The sequence below is a fragment of the Chelon labrosus genome (assembly GCF_963514085.1).
Source record: "Chelon labrosus genome assembly, chromosome: 6".
Lineage (NCBI taxonomy): Eukaryota > Metazoa > Chordata > Actinopteri > Mugiliformes > Mugilidae > Chelon > Chelon labrosus.
The window spans coordinates 18,573,435-18,591,314 of NC_140342.1; the positions used below are offsets into that span (position 1 = coordinate 18,573,435).

At 41.0% G+C, this 17,880-nt stretch overlaps 2 protein-coding genes and 1 long non-coding RNA gene across 3 annotated transcripts; all 3 read left to right on the forward strand.

Annotated features, from left to right (window-relative positions):
• Window positions 1-3,857: 3,857 nt before the first annotated feature.
• On the forward strand, window positions 3,858-11,007 carry LOC311489911 (apical endosomal glycoprotein; the record flags this gene model as incomplete). The annotated part of the gene is made up of 13 exons (XM_084547222.1): window positions 3,858-3,886; window positions 5,219-5,566; window positions 6,369-6,779; window positions 6,856-6,964; window positions 7,706-7,828; window positions 7,936-8,035; window positions 8,206-8,365; window positions 8,780-8,885; window positions 8,996-9,142; window positions 9,661-9,848; window positions 10,207-10,372; window positions 10,600-10,807; window positions 11,004-11,007. Exons 3-13 carry the CDS (start codon window positions 6,597-6,599, stop codon window positions 11,005-11,007), a joined length of 1,494 nt encoding a protein of 497 aa, XP_084403348.1. The 5' UTR covers window positions 3,858-3,886; window positions 5,219-5,566; window positions 6,369-6,596.
• Window positions 11,008-11,049: 42 nt separating this feature from the next.
• LOC311489068 (MAM and LDL-receptor class A domain-containing protein 1-like) lies at window positions 11,050-14,090 on the forward strand. Its single transcript, XM_084545967.1, has 5 exons — window positions 11,050-11,182; window positions 11,472-11,709; window positions 12,086-12,245; window positions 12,356-12,470; window positions 13,696-14,090. The coding sequence occupies exons 1-5, from the start codon at window positions 11,051-11,053 to the stop codon at window positions 13,888-13,890; spliced, it is 840 nt and encodes a 279-aa protein (XP_084402093.1). The 5' UTR covers window position 11,050; the 3' UTR covers window positions 13,891-14,090.
• Window position 14,091: 1 nt separating this feature from the next.
• On the forward strand, window positions 14,092-17,157 carry LOC311489069. Its single transcript, XR_014699098.1, has 3 exons — window positions 14,092-14,238; window positions 14,341-14,416; window positions 16,605-17,157. It is a non-coding gene; the product is annotated as an uncharacterized lncRNA (long non-coding RNA).
• Window positions 17,158-17,880: the final 723 nt, after the last annotated feature.

The following is a 17,880-nucleotide window of genomic DNA, read 5'->3' on the forward strand; positions in this document are numbered from 1 at the left end:
CTTCATGCCCTTATTATTATTTGAGTTTTACAAGAATGTCATAGTTTAGGTTCAGTCTCAGTAAGATATTGGCTGCAACATGAGTGAAGGCTAAAGGTGGTGCAAATTTGGGTTTTATTTTGAAGACTTTTTATTTTGTTATTTGATAGATTTTGGAGGACGACATGAACTGAAAGGCTACAGTCTACACAAACTATATGAGCCCAGCTAGCAAAAACTAGCAAAAACACGTTATTTGAAATGACTTGGGATAAAACTTACTAAACTAAAGTTCTTAAAGGGGAATTACTGTTTTTTATAACCAGGACCTTATTTCTAGCATAAAGCATCTACTGCTATGGTTTGTCCACAACCTCAGAATCGGAAAAATATTCAGCCATGTTGCAAAAAACTAGCAGCAGCAAATTACAGATAAACAAGCCAACTGTCGCGGGTGCGCTCAGAGATGACATCATCCAGGGTCTGTATCAGAGGTTGCGCTAGACTTTTTCGTTGTCTGTCATTTTGACTGACAGAGTCATAAAAATCCCATCATTATCTATTTTTATCTGTCATTTTAATTTTTTAAAATGATAATAATGACATTCAATAGCTAACAGCTCTTAGATGGCAGCGCAGGGTTGAAGTGCTTCGGTGGTAAGCAAACTCTTTTATTTTTGCACAATTTGCACAAAACTCTGCTTTTATCACGGCTTCCATCATGTAGTTTTTTTAAATAAAATGTACCTTCCATCAGTCCTAGCAACGTGCTTTAATACGATTTTGGTAGCTGTCAGTCACATAGGCTTATATACATATTGTATATATGTCTATGGCATTGACTATATATACTAGGTCTGTGGTTAGCCAAGCTCTGACGTGTGCGTCAGTGTAATCGGTGTACCAGGAAATCGTGCACTGACAAAAGTTCTGCGACGTTTGGAATGCAAACTGCGATTGGAGACAAGTGCAAATTAACTCACTCACCACCAAGTGGTCAGGGGTGTGAATTGCAATCAGTCAAAATGACAGATAACAGGTTACTCTGGACTCAACATGGAATAGCACTAGCGTATCATAACAACATATTGGTGAAATGAACGGGTTTCGCGGCAGATAATGCGTTATTTAGAGGGTGCGTCTCAGTGGCCCAGTCACTCCAACTATATGGATATACGCTGATCTAATTATCTCCTGAACGAGTGCAAATGACACAAGTGATATGGGTGAGTAAATAATGATATTTTATGCTAGAAATAAGGTCCAGGTTGTAAAAAAACAGTAGTTCCCCTTTAATTGTCAACATTTTGGCATATTATACCAAAACTGATGTTTTAAATGTGACAATGTTAGTCAGTTATCAGTCAACTATCTAAAAAACCTGCCTTTGTTACAACATATTATTAACTGTTAAACTTGCAGAGCATGTCACTCATTAACTTCTCTTTTTATGCCTGACTAATACCATGTCGCCTCCTCCCTGCACCACAAAAAACGTCCTAATGTCTGAAACTTCAAACTGCCACTGAACGTCATTAAAAAGGATTGTGTTTTTCAGTTAACACGTCCTCCATTCAGAGAAAAAAAAAAAGGTTATTATTTGGCATTTTCGTTTCCTTTTTTTGCGTGCAGGCTGGTTTTTGTTGAGCTCATCACTACACCGGAACCACAGCAGTGTAGCACAGGTAGTGTCGGAATGGATCCAGCTCAAAGACACCACCTCCTGTCTCACATTTTGGTACCATATGGACGACAGGTCAGCAGAAATAAATGGAAAAATCACCATTTTCTTACACTGCATACAGTATGTGACAGTGCAGTGTGAGGGAGGATGCACTTTATCCCGTTTATCTTGTTTAGGTTCCCTGTTGACTTCCTCAGGAAGTGTGCACAAGTGTCCTTTAGTCATGAATCACCTGCTTCACTTTGTGCAAGACTGAGAATATCTTGTGGCAGAGTTCACTATTTTACTCAAGACTTACTCTTAATTTTGAAATAAAAGACAAACGTGACAGCGGCTAATCTGTGTTAAAGTACATTTTTGGTTTGTTTGTAACGCAAATTGAGATAAGCAGTGAGCAAATGTGTGGTTTATCAAAGATTTATGTTCTAGCAACATCTCTTGAAAGAATCTGTGTCATAAAATACAAAGTTAGTGCTTGGAGAATTTTGGAGAAGAATTATTTTCGCTCAAACTAACTTGAGCTGCTTTTTTTTTTTTTTTTTACATATCAAACAAAAACAGTGACTCTGGGACATTGCGGGTTTTCATGAGTTCGGGGCCATCTGAGAAGGATCTGATTTTCCACAGTAACAGCAGTGGGAGCATCTGGAGCAGGTTCTCTCAGTCTGTAGAGGCGTCCAGACCTTTCCAGGTAACCCCAAAGCCGACATAAAGTTCAACGTTGAACAGAATGACAATCAATGATCTTTTGCACACTCTCTCAATCACAGTTGCTCATCGAGGCGGAGACTAACAGCCGAGGATTTATTGCCGTTGATGACGTCGGCCTTACGGCAGGTTTATGTCAAGGTACTGCCATTGGTTTTAAAGGCAGTATTTTTAACAGCGACAGAAATAAAACAGTTTCCTTTCTTTTGTAGTGAATGAAACAAGTTCAAGGTTTGTGGGTTGTTCATTTGAAAATGGCACCTGTGCCTGGGAGGAGATCAGTGTCGGCCAGTTTCAGTGGGTGAGAGGCAGGAATGCTACCGGGAACAATGGCCCGTCTGTGGACAACACACTGGGCACTGAGCTAGGTAAGGCCTCACACGCCCCCTTCTTCTACGGCCTTTATATATAGCAGCACATTGACTGTTGTACCGTTATGAAACAGACTTTTTCTGGTCTTAAAGACACGGACACACCTTTATACTACAGGAAGTTGTAGGAGTCAGAGCTGGAAAGGTTTCACTGCGAAAGCTAGCACACGTTATCAAGTCTAGACTGTTTTCATAATTGCAGCCCACCAAATGAGGATGAAGAAGATTACATTTTGAACTTGGAACTGCCCTGATGATCACAAAAATGAGAAGTTTTTGTTTCCTCTTTTCACCGGGTTTATTTGCAGAATGGGCTTTGTTATTCTAAAATTAAATTCATTCGCTGAAAAATTACTGTGAACACTAATTTATTCCACTGTTTTGTCACCTTACGTCAGCCTGGTAGATCTACCGCTTCTTTCGTTTTTCCACAACAGTAGCAGCATTTGCTCTGCTGTGGCGTTTCCATTTTCAGCGGGCGTCTGAATGTGTTCTGATCTGACTCCTCCAGGCTGGTACATGGCGGTCGACACAGACCGAGGAGATCAAATGAGCCCCGCTGCCCTGCAGAGTCCCACCATGAGACAGGCCAGCGCCACCTGCACCCTACACTTCTACTACAACATGTATGGAGAGGGTATGTTTTGCATGTGTCAGCGTGCAGCAGCAGCAAAAAAAAAAAAAAGAAGTTTCTGCGTTCATTATTAAATTCTGTAAACCCCAGACACAGAAGAGCTCAGCGTGCTGCTAAAGGAGAACTACAGGACCACAACACTGTGGTGGCTGTCTGGTAACCATGGAGACGCCTGGCAACGCGGTGAGGTAACAGTTGGCCGAATCCCTCAGGACTTCACCATCCTGTTCGAGGCCTCCAGGGCCTTCGACAAGCCCGGACACGTTGCCATCGATGATGTAGACTTCACAAACTGCACCCTGCCTGGTACGCTTTTACCACCAGCTCTTCCTTATTGTCCTGACCGACTCATTGATCTGATTAATGATCATGTTTTGGCTTCCTTCTTAGCGCCCCAGCCATGGTGTCCTGACGGTATGTTCGTGTGCAACAACAGTGTGTGTGTGGACCTCAGCCGTGTGTGTGACTTCAGCGATGACTGTGGGGACTGGTCTGATGAGAACAACTGTGGTGAGATATCACACATTATGTCAGAGCTGCCAACTCTCACGCTTTCGCCGTGTGACACACGGTTTTGCCTGTTTTCACACGCACTCACGCCACACATCCAATTTCTCACGCAAAAAAAAAAAAATCCGATCTTGGTCCGAGACTCTTCCGTTCCTTTTCAAACTCCACGACGGTAGATGGCGCTGATGAGCGCCCCTGAACCTTTGAGCTGCGCTACACCTGCAGTGCACCCCTTTACTATCTATGCCTGCACCCCGAAGTAGACAGAAGAAGAGATACAGAGACCGCCAAGACAGCAGGAGAAACCAGAAACTACTTTGAGAAGTCTGATAAAGAAGAGAATCTGAGCTGAGACTAGGCCAGTATAACCATGCACACAGATCATAGACAAGGACTTTACCCAGCTTCTGACCTGCATCTGATACTGATTATGCCTCATTTTAGCTATTTTTGTAATGCATTCATCTGTTTTATTGCTTGAAAAAGTTGTACTGTTTAAGCACTTTATTTGTTGCACTTTATTTGTTGCACTTTATTTGTCTCTGATGGACCATGTGGTGGGAGACTTTGAATGAAGAATAATGTCCCTCCCTAACTAATCTTGTGTCGTTTTTGGCTGAACATAAATCATTAAGTGCTCTTAAGAATGCAATTATTCACAACATAGGTTAGGTTTTAGTTAAGAATTAATTTAATACCATTTTAATCAAAATATCAATCAACCTACCTAGGTCAAATCCTAAACACTGATCTATGAATAAGGCTTTATTGTCATTTAGGCACACCAATAGTTTTCTGGTTGAATGTTCAGCTCAAGTCTACAGACTAAGACCTACAAGTCATGATGCCGAACATGAATCAGAATAAGTTCAGGTATTGCACATCTTTAGCAGACCGCCCAAAAATCCACTAGAATGCTGGAAACCACATCTACTTAATCCAAAATGTCCTGGGGGTGGACCTTCAGCTATGTCTGCTTCACAGAATGTAACCAATATTGTCCATCTTCAGTGGGCTGCCCCTATCAACAGCTTTGGACCTCCCCACAAACCACCAGAATGCAGGGTACAACATTGGTACAACATCAAATTAATTCCAATTATCTAATATCTGAGCCACCAATTTGTGTGACTGCGTGCACGGCATAATTTTGGTCACCCACGACAAAATCTCACTCCAAGGTTTTTTGAAAAGTTGGCAGGTATGTTATGTACTGGTACAGTAGAACTCTCACCATGGTGGAAGGCTGAAAATATGACTGTATTTGAAGTTTATGTGACAAAAATAATTATCTGCCCACTGCCTGCTACTCTTTCCCTGCTAATAACGCAGAGCAACAAGGTGCGGTGGAGCGTTGCAGCTTTGAGCAAGGCCTGTGCTCCTGGGCCGACAGTGACGCGGACACACCTGGAGCTGAATGGACGCATCGCAGAGGACAGGAAGCCTGGCCGAATCACGGACCTCCAAGGGATCACACCCAGAACTCTGAAGCAGGTATATAAGACCCTCTGAGATGTTCGGGTCTCGACGCAGAAAATTTTAAAATACGGCTTGACTTTCAGCCGTGTTTTCTGATGTCGTTCTGCAGGTAGTTATGTGATACCTGGGACTCACCTGACTGAGAAGGGCCAGACGTCAGAGATTCTCTCCAAAACGTTACTGCCCTCCTTAAACTGCACTGTGAGTTTACTGAGATGGCCAAATGTGTATAAGCTGAGTGCACAGGTGTAGTGATAATCTAGCAGTGACATTTCTTTCCTATACCTACACCAATCAGCCACAACATTAAAACCACTGACAGGAGAAGTAAATAACATTGAACATCTTGTAACAATACAACATTCTGCTGGGAAACGTTTAGATCTGGCATTCATGTGGATGTTACTTAGACATGTACCACCCACCTAGACCAGACCAGACCAGACACCCCCACCCTTAGCAATGACACTCCTTGATGGCAGCAGCAATCCCCAGCAGGATACAGCCTGATACAGACACACACACAAAAACAGTTTAGGAACAACTCAAAAAACATGAAGAACAGCACAAGGTGTTGACCTGGCCTCCAAATTCACTAGATCCCAAACTAATCAAATATCTGTGGCCCCTGCCCTCAACCCATAGGACCCACTAACAACATCCTGTTACCAGACACCACAGGACACCCTCAGAAGGCCCATGTCCATTCTCTGATGAGTCACAGCTGTTTTGGAGGCACAAGGGAGACCTACACAATATTAGGACGTTGGTCATAATGTTATGCATGATCGACATATATAAAAACTTCTGATGACATTCCGTTAGAATACCTTGCACAGCCTTATCACCTTCTCTTGTGCGTTATCTCTCGTCTGTAAAGGTGCTGTACATTATTAACTACCACTGCAGGCTGATCACAGTTCACAAGACTACTTTAACAAACAACGGCCCCTTATACTTTCAGTTGTTTTTTTGTTTTTTTTTCCTGTTACAATACTCGTAGGTGAGATTCTTCTACTTTAGCATGAACGACGCCGCAGCCAGGCTGACAGCACAGTCCCGGACACGTCAGTCCGGTAGCGATGACAGAGAGTTGTGGCTCAGGCAAACTTCAGCGAGCTACAGCTGGCAGAGAGCACAGGTCACGTTCTCCACGTCAGCCAGCAGCAAGGTCAGCGAGGACACATTAACAAGGCAGCCATGTCCTCATTTAGACTGTTAACGCTGTTTTATGTCTCCTCCTCAGATTGTCTTTAGGTATGTGCTCGGAGAAGGTCCCAGAGGGCTGGTTGCACTCGACGACATCTCTTTCTCCAAGGAGTGCTCGTTTGACCCCGACAACAGCAAACTCCCCGACACACCGCCCACCTCTGCCCCACCTACGCCCTCAGTCGCTCCGACTAACCCCTGTCAGGTAAAACTGCAGCATTTTGCATATCAAGCGTAAATACAGCACTGCTTTTGCTAATTTTGTTCCTTTGGTGATGCAGGATGATGAGTTCTTTTGCTGGAGCTCAGGTGGAGATGTGTGTATTGTGGATACATTACAATGCGATTATCATGCAGACTGCCCCCAGGCGGAGGACGAGGCTGGCTGTGGTGAGAGCTGCAAGTTGCATTCACTGTTTCTGTTCAGACCATAGACTGCATATAAAGCCGTCTGAGACGAGCCGGAGAGTACCTTCAACCGCCAATGTTCGATTTTCCTCCAGAGCGCTAGTTTTTGTTGCAACATCGTGTCAGATGCTGTTGTTTGTGAAGTCTTTCTACCCTCGCTTTATGTAATGTTTGAAATTCCCCATCTTATTTTGAGCGTTAACAAACACCAGTGCACTTTATTCCTTGCAGAAATGGCGACTTCCTGAGCTTTTTTATTTGGCTCTGAAAAACAGGAGATGACTAACTTATATAAATAACAATGCCTTTTAAGTATTTCATCACAGTTTTTAAAACATAGGATAAATCCTGTATGCTACCATGTTATGTTAAAGCAAGCGGAGGATTTGTGGTCGAAACTCGATTCTCTGCAGAGACAGGAAGTAGAGACAGATGGCCTCTCCCTTCATGATAATTTAGAATAGAGTGGCACATTTATCCTCACAGAGGTCAGCCTGCCCTGTGACAAGAACATTTCATAGAGTTGTTTGTCGGCCCTGCTCTAGCGACAGAAATCGGTTCGGTTCACACGGACCGAGAACTTGACGCAACATATTCTCTTGCACGCAAAAATGCATGCCTCCCTGTGGCACAGAATAGTCGTTTCTTGCAAATATGGTAATTGTGAACCGGTATTCACCTCCCTCCTTTCTGCATTACTCACGCGTTGACCTTACATTTTAGGTGCGTGCACATTTGAGAGTGATCAGTGCAGATGGACTGACGCCAGCGATGGACAGAGCACGTGGCAGAGACAGAAAGCTAATAATGACACTGAGCCACCCGCTGATCACACTACAGGCACAGGTGACCATTTAATGAGCGGTTAAACAGTGATATTATGGATGTGAAATGATCATAGCTGCACTGATTCTCCGTAATCCCTATTTAAGGCCAGCTTTGTTGATCCTCAGGCTACTTCATGGCGGTGAATTTCAGCCAAGGATCCGAACAGAGTGAGGCCATACTCCAAAGTCCTCCACTCGCCCCTACATCGCCCTACTGCCAGATTCTGTAAGAGATTATCACCCCAAAAAGTCTGTTAAATAATTATTTTGATAGGGAGTCGAACATATTAGTGTATGAATTGCTCAACGCTCCCCACCGCCCCCGTCTTTCTACCATGCAACTCTCTTCCCAATCCAACACTCTCCTCTTCTTCCTTCCTTCTTTCCTATACCCAGGTTTCACTTCCACATCGGTGCAGCGAGTGCTGGGTCACTCAGAGTGCTTATGCAGCAAGCTGATGGGAGTGAAGCAATCCTGTGGTCACGCAGTCACAACACTGTCTCCCACTGGACTCTAGAGCATCTGCCTCTGGGCCTGCAGCAGCAGCCTTATAAGGTGCCCACTCGACAAAAGAGCTTTGAACGCAGGGCTCATGCAGAAAAGTGCATTTTTTAAAGAAACAATCGCAGTAAAAGAGCAGAGAAGGTTGAATCTGCCTTCAGGCCTGCACTGGCACTGTACTACACATACTTGAGTGCTCAGTATATATGGCAATATATCCAAAATGTACAGTATTTGGAATTTTAAAGTCATACCCTGGCATGTTATGGAGAACAGAAAGAGACACACTTTAAAGTAGCTGCAGCAAAAGCACAGGAAAACTGAAAAAGACTATGGGGCATGTTTATATTTGACTCTGCATCATATGTGAACAGATACACAATGCTCCATTAATGCAGGATAATGCAGTTTTTTGTGCTTTAGTGGACTTTAATCCTTTACAAGTGTTCATGACCTTTTGTTTTTCAGGTTTGGTTCAGTGGCATTAATAAGGCGACAACTTCTGCTGGAGACCACATTGTTGCTGTGGATGACATCTCTTTTGTAAACTGTGAAAAATCCTACAAACCACCAGGTACATGCGCATCGTTTTCAGAATGATAGCTAGTGCTGCGGATATGGTGATTTCTCGCATCTATATTTTGCCATATGAGGAGATTTGTTAAATCCTTTTTCCCTCCCCAGCTCTGCCTTCCTTTGGCTGTTCTTTTGAAAGAAGCAGTCTGTGCGGTTGGGTGCAGGGGACTGAGGAGGAGCTGGACTGGCTCAGCGGATCAGGTCCCACCGAGACGCCTAACACCGGGCCTGCAGGAGACCACACCACAGGCAACGGTCACTACAGAGCTAATTTGTTCTTTTATATATGAGCGGTTTCCTTGTTTGGCAGGCCTGTCATTTTTGCTGAGCAGCAGCCCCTGTGGTCACAAGTGAAATAACGGTCAGACGTAACATAGCCATAGTGATCAATTTGACCAAGCAAGGCATAAAAGGAAATTTAATTGAACAGTAACGGTTTTTATTTTTTATACGTTTCAGAAACAGAAATTTGCAGTTTCTATTTCAAATTCTTAAATTGTTTTAAACTTTAATGTATTTCTTTAAACATCAGCTAGGCTTTGGGAGTAGAGTATTATGGGGAACTCATGTATGGCGGATGTTGGTCAGTAGTAATCAGGCCTGTTGGGCTCTGAAGGAAAAGTAAATAAATTCCTCCTCCAAACCTTTGCATTCTTCCCAGCCCTTGTCGTTACAGTTTCACCTCTATAAACTATAATTATTTAAATGCCACAGTCAGGGCCTGCAAATATACCTTAATTAAGAGTCAAAATGTTCTTGTATTTGTTTCACAGGGAGTTACCTTTACATTGAAAGTTCCTCACCGAGCGTGAAGGGGAACGCAGCACAGCTGAAGTCTTCACTGCTGCCACCTGCTGGCGAAAATGGATACTGCTTCACATTTCGATATCACATGTTTGGAGCTACTGTGGGTTCCTTGAGGATGTTTCTACAAACAGCTAATCCCTTGAAGAAAACCCTGGTAAAACATGCACCAAATCTGCAGCTTATTTTATATATGATAAGCAAGAAGGTCAGAGAGGGCCGCTTTTTTTTATTTTTTTCATTAATAATTCTGTTTTCGTCCGGACACTTCCCTTTGCTGCAGCGATAGAAAAACGGCTGTGAGGCTGATTGGGAAATATTTGTGGCCGGCTCCACTGGATCTTCTCTCTCTCATTATACATTTCACACGGTTGTGAAATGCTGGTTGCAAAATAACATAAATGCATGGTACTAATGAGTGCAAGCTGCACAGTTTCGCCGCATACTGCTGTGTTGCAAAAGCCTCCTCACATCCTCATTGTGACGAGTGAATCAACCTCCTGTCTTTCCTGTAGGTGTGGCAAAAATCAGGAAACCAGGGGGATGAGTGGCTGCTGGCTCAGAGCCATGTGACAATGAAGGAAGTTCACCGAGTGATTCTGGAGGCTACGGTGGGAGGAGAGGCAGGAGACATAGCCATTGATGACATTGCCCTTGCTCATGGACCATGTCCTGCCTCTGGTAATAAGGCTGAAGCTTGAGAAACAACCCCCCCCCCCAAAAAAAAAATGGGGTCGTAATGCAGCTGAGACTAGACTCCAATCAGCTGGCCAATTTCCTCCTGCTTGATTTAACAAATACCACCGTTTTCTAAAACTTACACAACTAAAAGATGATTTGAGGAGAAGATATAATAACGTGCAAACTATGCGCATTGTTTCCGACATAATGTATTAATCATGCTGTAGATTGGTGTGACTTTGAGGAGGGCAGCTGTAACTGGCAGCAGGAGACGGCCGACCACGCTGACTGGATCAGACATTCGGGCGGCACTCAGAACCCCAACACAGGCCCGGACAGCGACCACACCACCAACACACCAACGGGTCATTACTACTACATGCCTTCCTCTGCAGCGGACCGAGCCGGCGAGATCGCTTCGATGTCTTCACCGCTGTACCCTGCAGGTAAAAAGACACTTGATTCAAGGCATCTGGTCATTTTAAGACGGGGCGGTTTGAGCGTCTTGCTAAAGTTCCGCCTTATAAATTGTCCGCCAACCTGTTTAACATTTCTCTTTGGGATAACACAAATAACCTGACTTCTGTGCAGTGTACAGGTGTATTCATTTATTCATTCATTCATTCTACAGGTAAAGGAACCTGTCTCCAGATGTGGTACCACATGTACGGCACAGGAATGGGGATGCTGAATGTTTACCAGCAGAACGAGGAAGGGATCGAAGTTATGATTTTCTCCCAGTCCGGAGACCAGGGCCGACTGTGGAGGTTCGCTCAGGCTGCACTTCTGCCTTCGGTCCAGCCTTACAGAGTGAGTCGCAAAGATGTGCACAAAATGAGTAATGCGCAGTGCACATCTTGAATTACTTACACCCATTTTATCTTAAACCTCGGGTTTAATATTAATATTGCGCCTTTCAAAAAAATATTAAATTAGTTTACATATTATGTTTTAAAGTATACATAACTACATAATAATATAATAAATGAATTAGCGTAATTAAAATTATGTTTGTATGTATTTTTTCAGTACCTATATTCCAATAATTACAAGAGATTTTAAACATCTCCAGTAAGTAGTTACACACTTTGTGTTTCAGATTGTGGTGGAGGGCGTGAAGGCCGGACCCACGCAGGAGGGAGACATGGCTTTCGATGACGTACAGCTGACTTATGCTAAGTGCCCTCCTCGTGGATTTTGCGACTTTGAGAGCACGATGTGTAGCTGGAGCAACCTGGGCGGAGACGTCGACCAAGGGGACTGGCTCCGTGGCAGAGGAGCCACCCCGAACCCCAATACGGGACCCAGTTTTGATCACACCACTAACTCTACAAATGGTAATAATGCACAACTATGAGATCCTGAGTTTTTTAACAGGATATGTGTGTGTGAGAGAGAGAGTCCCCTTTTTGGGAACATGTAAGAACATCATTGCCACCAATTCAGTTGGTAATCATGGCTGATTCTTTATATATAAAAATATCTATAGTGTAACTGTAAGAATAAGTTTCAAAGCAGCCTAAATGAAGTATACAGGAAAAGAGGATACTCAATTTCTAAATGCATGCATTTAAATTTTTAACACACTCACCAAGACAACAAGCAGGTGAGAGGTTAACGTTATTTTAGCTTTACAGCAGTACCTGCAGCGCATGTATTTTTGAATACTGTAAAAGGACTATAAGAACTCACTTTGCTCTTTTTTTCTTTCAGGTCACTATGTTTACGTGGACAGCTCAGTGGGTGAGTGGGGAGCCTTGTCCTTCCTGATCAGTGATGTGTTTCAGCCGTCCACTAGAGGGCACTGTCTCACATTCTGGTACCACATGTACGGTGACCACGTCGGGACTCTGAGAGTCTACATAAATGACAGGTAACTAACTGTGTCATCAACATTAAGCACCATGAGCTTTATATTAATTGACATTATATAAAGTAACATTTGCATTACATTAATTTATCTAATGATGTCCCATCTTGCAGGAAAATGCATGCTGGTGGCAATGAAGAAGGACTTCTGAAGTGGATTCAGACAGGAAACAAGGGAGACCAATGGCAGGAGGCCAGTGTGTCTGTTAAACACGAAGAGGCATTCTGGGTAATAGTTGGCTTTTGATAAGACAAAGGCATTAAGCATTAGGGTAAACTGTTAGTATAAGAGTCACTTATGAACATTTTGCTGCACATGAGTGAGCGGTTGTTTTTGCTGCAGACCTGACCACAGGAAAAAATAACCACAGCGGTGATTTATGGTGTTTCTTTATCAGGTGTTTATCTGCAATTCAGGTGTACTTCCATACTTGCAGACACATGAAACAAATATAACAAATGTAACGAAATGAGGTAATTTCAGCAAATACATCTCTAAACATAAGTGTATTCTGGAATTGGAGCAAAAAGCCGACAAACACGCTTACGTGACAAATACAAACATTAAACAATATGTAACTCATCCTGAAAGTTGTAAATGCATACATATTTATGTCATAAAAATAGAACAGCAACTTAAAGGGGAATTACCGTTTTTTACAAACTGGACTTTATTTCTGGCATAAAATACGATCGTTTACTCACTCATATAACTTTGGTGTCATTTGGAGTTGTTCAGATGATATTGAGATCCAGCGGAGCGCTGTGTATATCCATATAGTGGGAGTGACTGGGGCACCGAAACGCAGCCTCTAAATGACGCATTATCTGCTGCAAAACTCGTTCATTTCAACAATATTTTGTTATGAGATATAGTTATTGGGGAATAGCACTAGCGTATCATAACAAAATATTGGTGAAATGAATGAGTTTCGTGGCAGATAATGCGTTATTTAGAGGCTGCGTTTCGGTGCCCCATTCACTCCCACTGTATGGATATATGACTCCAAATGACACCAAAGTTATATGGGTAAATAAACGATTGTATTTTATGCCAGAAATAAGGTCGAGGGTTGTAAAAAAACGGTAATTCTCCTTTAATAATATACACATGGTGAGCTTTACCTGGCCACAGGAGGAAATAATCACAGCGGTGATTTATGGTGTTTCCTCATCAGGTGTTTACCATGAGTGTGGCTCAGGCAGAAGTAATAGTGCTCAGATTGCAAGGCCATCTGGATCAATTGCAGACCAACTTTATCAATGCCACCTGTCAGTTGGCATATTTAGATGCACACTTGTTACTAATATGTATTGTATAGTTGGGACATGATATAGAAAATAATCGTTGTGCATTCTGCAAAAGGATAACCTTTTAAAAACTCAGTTTACTGATAACAAGAATGTTTGTTCGTGTGTCTTATACATTTTTGTCTCTTTCTTCTCCGCCACAGTTTGTGTTTGCGTATCAGAGGGGGATGAATACAGGCGGAGACGTTGCTCTGGATGATATCACTATTGTTCCCAGCAGCTGCTCCACAGATCCTCTTGTCGAGCCGTCTAACAATAACGGTAACCTGAAATCCCCCTTAAACACGTCACCTAAAAAAAAACTACCTTCTTCCAGAGGTGTAAGTTTATATGGATAAGGCTTGAGTTATTCACCCCTGCCTTTGTGGCTCACACGCCTAATTTTTCCTACTCTAAAATGAGTCACAAATCTACTGTATAGTCCCATTTTTAAAGAATCAGTATTCTTTTCAACATGAACCAAACACTGGATGTCTGTGGCACGCAGAAAAATGATTTTACTACACAGACAATAAAAAATGCTTAAGAGTGAGCCTTCCAGATGTTGATTTTAAATTCTTACGGTTTATTGTTCTCTGTGTGTCTACAGATGTGTTGTATGTTGGCCTTGCGGTTGGTCTGACTTTGCTGGTCGGAGTCATCATCTCCATCTTCCTCTTTAGGTTGAACCCGAAGTGTATGGCAGGGTATGTGGTCATCTAAATACTTCAATAATTAACGTGTAGTGCCTAATAATAAATTCACATTCATTTTGTTGTTTTGTTCACATTTGTGCTTGTGTGTCTTAGAAACCAGCCAACAATTACGAATAATCACGATACTCAGCAGAACTCTGTGATCGACCTCTATGACTGCACATTAGATGTGAGTAATTTTTAGCTTCTAGCTTTACGTTGATCAGAGGATTTAAATATTAGTTCCCTTTCCAGGGCACACAGCATGGAACCCAGTCTGACGTTTCCTTCTACCTTTTGAATCCGTCACCGCATGCAAAGGATTCCACCGTGACCTCGTTTGATGCCGACGTTTTCCCTTTTTTAAATGACAATAACTCAAATGAAACAGCGATTTTGTAAATTTTTTTAATTGAAGGTGTTTTAATTCCATTAAAACAAGAAGATGGACTGATTTTGTGGCGTTTTGTACAAAGACAGATCAGAATGTAATGGCAGATCACTAAGAACAGATGGGCGACTCTTTAGTGTTAATAATGTTTTAATTAATTAAACATTTTAACAGCAGGTTTTTAACATGAAAAATGTTTTTAACGAAAAACGTGAGGAGTAACTAAAAGAGTAACTAATAGTAACGAGTAACTGAAAAAGTAACTAAAAGTAAGGAGTAACTTAAAAAAGTAACTAAAATGTCAAAGTAACTAAAAAGTAACTAAAAGTTCAAAGTAACTGAAAAAGTAACTTGAATGTCAAAGTAAATAAAAAAGTAACTAAAATCTCAAAGTAACTAAAAAAGTAACTAAATTCTGAAAGTAACTTAAAGTAACTAAAATCTGAAAGTAACTAAAAGTAACTAAAATCTGAAAGTAACTAAAAAAGTAACTAAATTCCGGGAGTAACTAAAAAAGTAACTAAAATCTGAAAGTAACTAAAAAAGTAACTAAAATCTCTGGTACCCCAATTTGTGTTTTTTGGGCGGCATGATGACAGCAAGCCTCCAGGTCATTCAATCTGCACTCACTGACGTACTTGTCGCCAGCCGCTGACTCTGGGCGCACTAAACCATTTTGCATCTCCAAAAGGGGGCTCCCAGAATGTCCAATGTGTTGGGAGGGCTGTGACACAAATTTCATTCTCTCAGTTGATGTTATCAATATATTTGAAATACATTATGACACCAATTAATTGGAGGATCCAATTCATTCAATTAATTTTCATGGGACCTCTCCCTACTCTGGGCCTGGGTAGTCAGTGAACTGAAATTATCAGGCAGCAAAGCTCTGAATGTTTGCTGACAAACGTTTCCAGTTTGTCTTCCACTTATTGTTCACTTCTTATCAGCTTATTTGTCAAAGAAAGAAAGAATAAACAGAAGTTATGAACAAACACTAATAAAATAAATAATGCACAAATAAAAACGAAAGAAAGAAAGAAAGAGAGGCAGGAGAACAAGCCAAGGACACACAAATAAACGAAAAAAAATCGGTAGGGTAAGATTTCATGGTAAGCCAATCAGTTGGGCGAGTGTTGTTTACACACAAACGCGTATAGCAGTATCACACAAGTGGTCAGAGATAGTCTGCAGCAATGTAGTTCGGAGCGTTCAGAGGTAAAGTTGCTGTTTTAAAGGTGGAAGTATAGGCACTACTTTAACCTCATTGAGGTAATAGGCAAGAACGTACATGTGAAGTGTACATTACGCTCAGAAAAATATTATAATTCTTAGACTATTTAAACATTTTTTTTAAAAAAGTAATGCAATAGTTAGTCTCCCTGGTAATAAGATGCTTTTATAGTGGAGTAATACACTTACTAACTCAGTTACTCTTTTGAAAAAGTAGCTAAAATCTGAAAGTTAATAAAAAAGTAACTAAAATGTCAAAGTAACTGAAAAAGTAACTAAAATCTCAAAGTAACTGAAAACGTAACTAAAAGTAAGGAGTAATTAAAAAAGTAACTAAAGTCTGAAAGTAACTTTAAAAGTAACTAAAATGTCAAAGTAACTAAAAAAGTTACTAAAATTACAAAGAAACTAAAAAGTAACGGAAAGTACAACGTAACGAAAAAAGTAACGAAAATTAAAAGATCGATCCCTTTGGACGGTTTGACATTGACATCTCCATTACACACAGCGCTGTCGGTTTAAAAAAAGTAACGCAAAGTTACTCTCCCAGGTAATTAGTTACTTTTATAGTGGACTAATTTCAGTTACTAACTCAGTTACTCTTTGGGAAAAGTAACTAATAACTATAACTAATTACTTTTTAAAAGCAACATGCCCATCACTGATGACTGCAGATTAGATGTGAGATTAGCAGTTCAACATTTTCTTCTAGCTTTACGTTGATCAGAGGATTAAATATTTGTTTCCTTTCCAGGGCACACAGCATGGAACCCAGCCTGACTTTTCCTTCTACAACAACCTTTATAATCCGTCACCGCATGCAGAGGATTCCACCGTGACCTCATTTGATGCTTAACCCTGACGTTTTTCCTTTTTAAAATGACAATAACTCAAATGAAATGGCGATTTTGTAAATTATTAACTTTTTTTTTTACTTGAAGAACATGGAGTTATTTTGTGGCGTTTTGTACAAGAAACAGATCAGAATGTAATGGCAGATCACTAAGAACAGATGGGTGACTCTTGTGTGTTAATTATCAGTGTTAATAATGCTTACAAGAGTCTAATTAATTAAACATTTTAACAGAAGTGTCTGCTGTTCTTTTCTTTTGTCTGTGTCATTTTGCTCTGTAGATCCAGTAGAAGTGGTTCCTCTGTCATAAGCTTTGCCAAAAGCTTATGACGTCAACGTGTACATTTTCCTGTAATGCAGTATATTCACTATTATATAAACAATCTCAGCACTTTCACTAACACTTGGAAGACATTAACCTTACAATGGACTGAGACTTGGAACATATCCAGGTGTAAGGAGTACCATCTTAATTTTGTAATGGAAAAAGTACAAAGTAACTAAAAAAGTAACTAAAATGTTCAAGGTAACTGAAAAAGTAACTAAAAGTAAGGAGTAACTTAAAAAAGTAAATAAAATGTCGAAGTAACTAAAACGTAACTAAAAGTTCTAAATAACTGAAAAAGTTCTAAATAACTGAAAAAGTAACTTAAATGTCAAAGTAACTATAAAAGTAACTAAAATCTCAAAGTAACTAAATAGTAACTAAAATCTCAAAGTAACTGAAAAAGTAACTAAAAGTACAAAGTAACTGAAAAGGTAACTTAAATGTCAAAGTAATTGAAAAAGTAACTAAAAGTACAAAGTAACTAAAAAAGTCACTAAAATTACTCTCACTGAAGGTGCTTCTCTGGCTCCTGATGGCAGTGTGCAGAGGGTGGCTGGCATTGTCCAGGATACCCAGAAATTCAAAGTAACTGAAAACTTAAGGATTTGGGTTGCCTACTTCATTTCTTCTCCACTGCTGTCGGTTTTTGTAAGATTTGAACACCAACCAACACTGCTTCTTCTAGGCCGGTTAGCAATCACAGAAATTGATGAAAGCTGAGCCATTTTACCCTCGTTAGTACCAAATGGATGAAGTGCAAAATGTTACTAGCGTGGTAAATGAATGAAAGCAAATAAATAGAACTATCAGCATGTGAATAGTTTAATCACACATTTTATAGGATCATTT

What these genes read in the sequence shown, in the direction of transcription:
- LOC311489068 (XM_084545967.1), top strand. Translation starts at nt 11,051, where the DNA reads ATGGGGATGCTGAATGTTTACCAGCAGAACGAGGAAGGGATCGAAGTT. An exon ending in AGAGTCTACATAAATGACAG is followed by an intron (nt 12,246 to 12,355) that starts GTAACTAACTGT and finishes CCCATCTTGCAG; the next exon opens with GAAAATGCATGCTGGTGGCA. An exon ending in AACACGAAGAGGCATTCTGG is followed by an intron (nt 12,471 to 13,695) that starts GTAATAGTTGGC and finishes TCTCCGCCACAG; the next exon opens with TTTGTGTTTGCGTATCAGAG.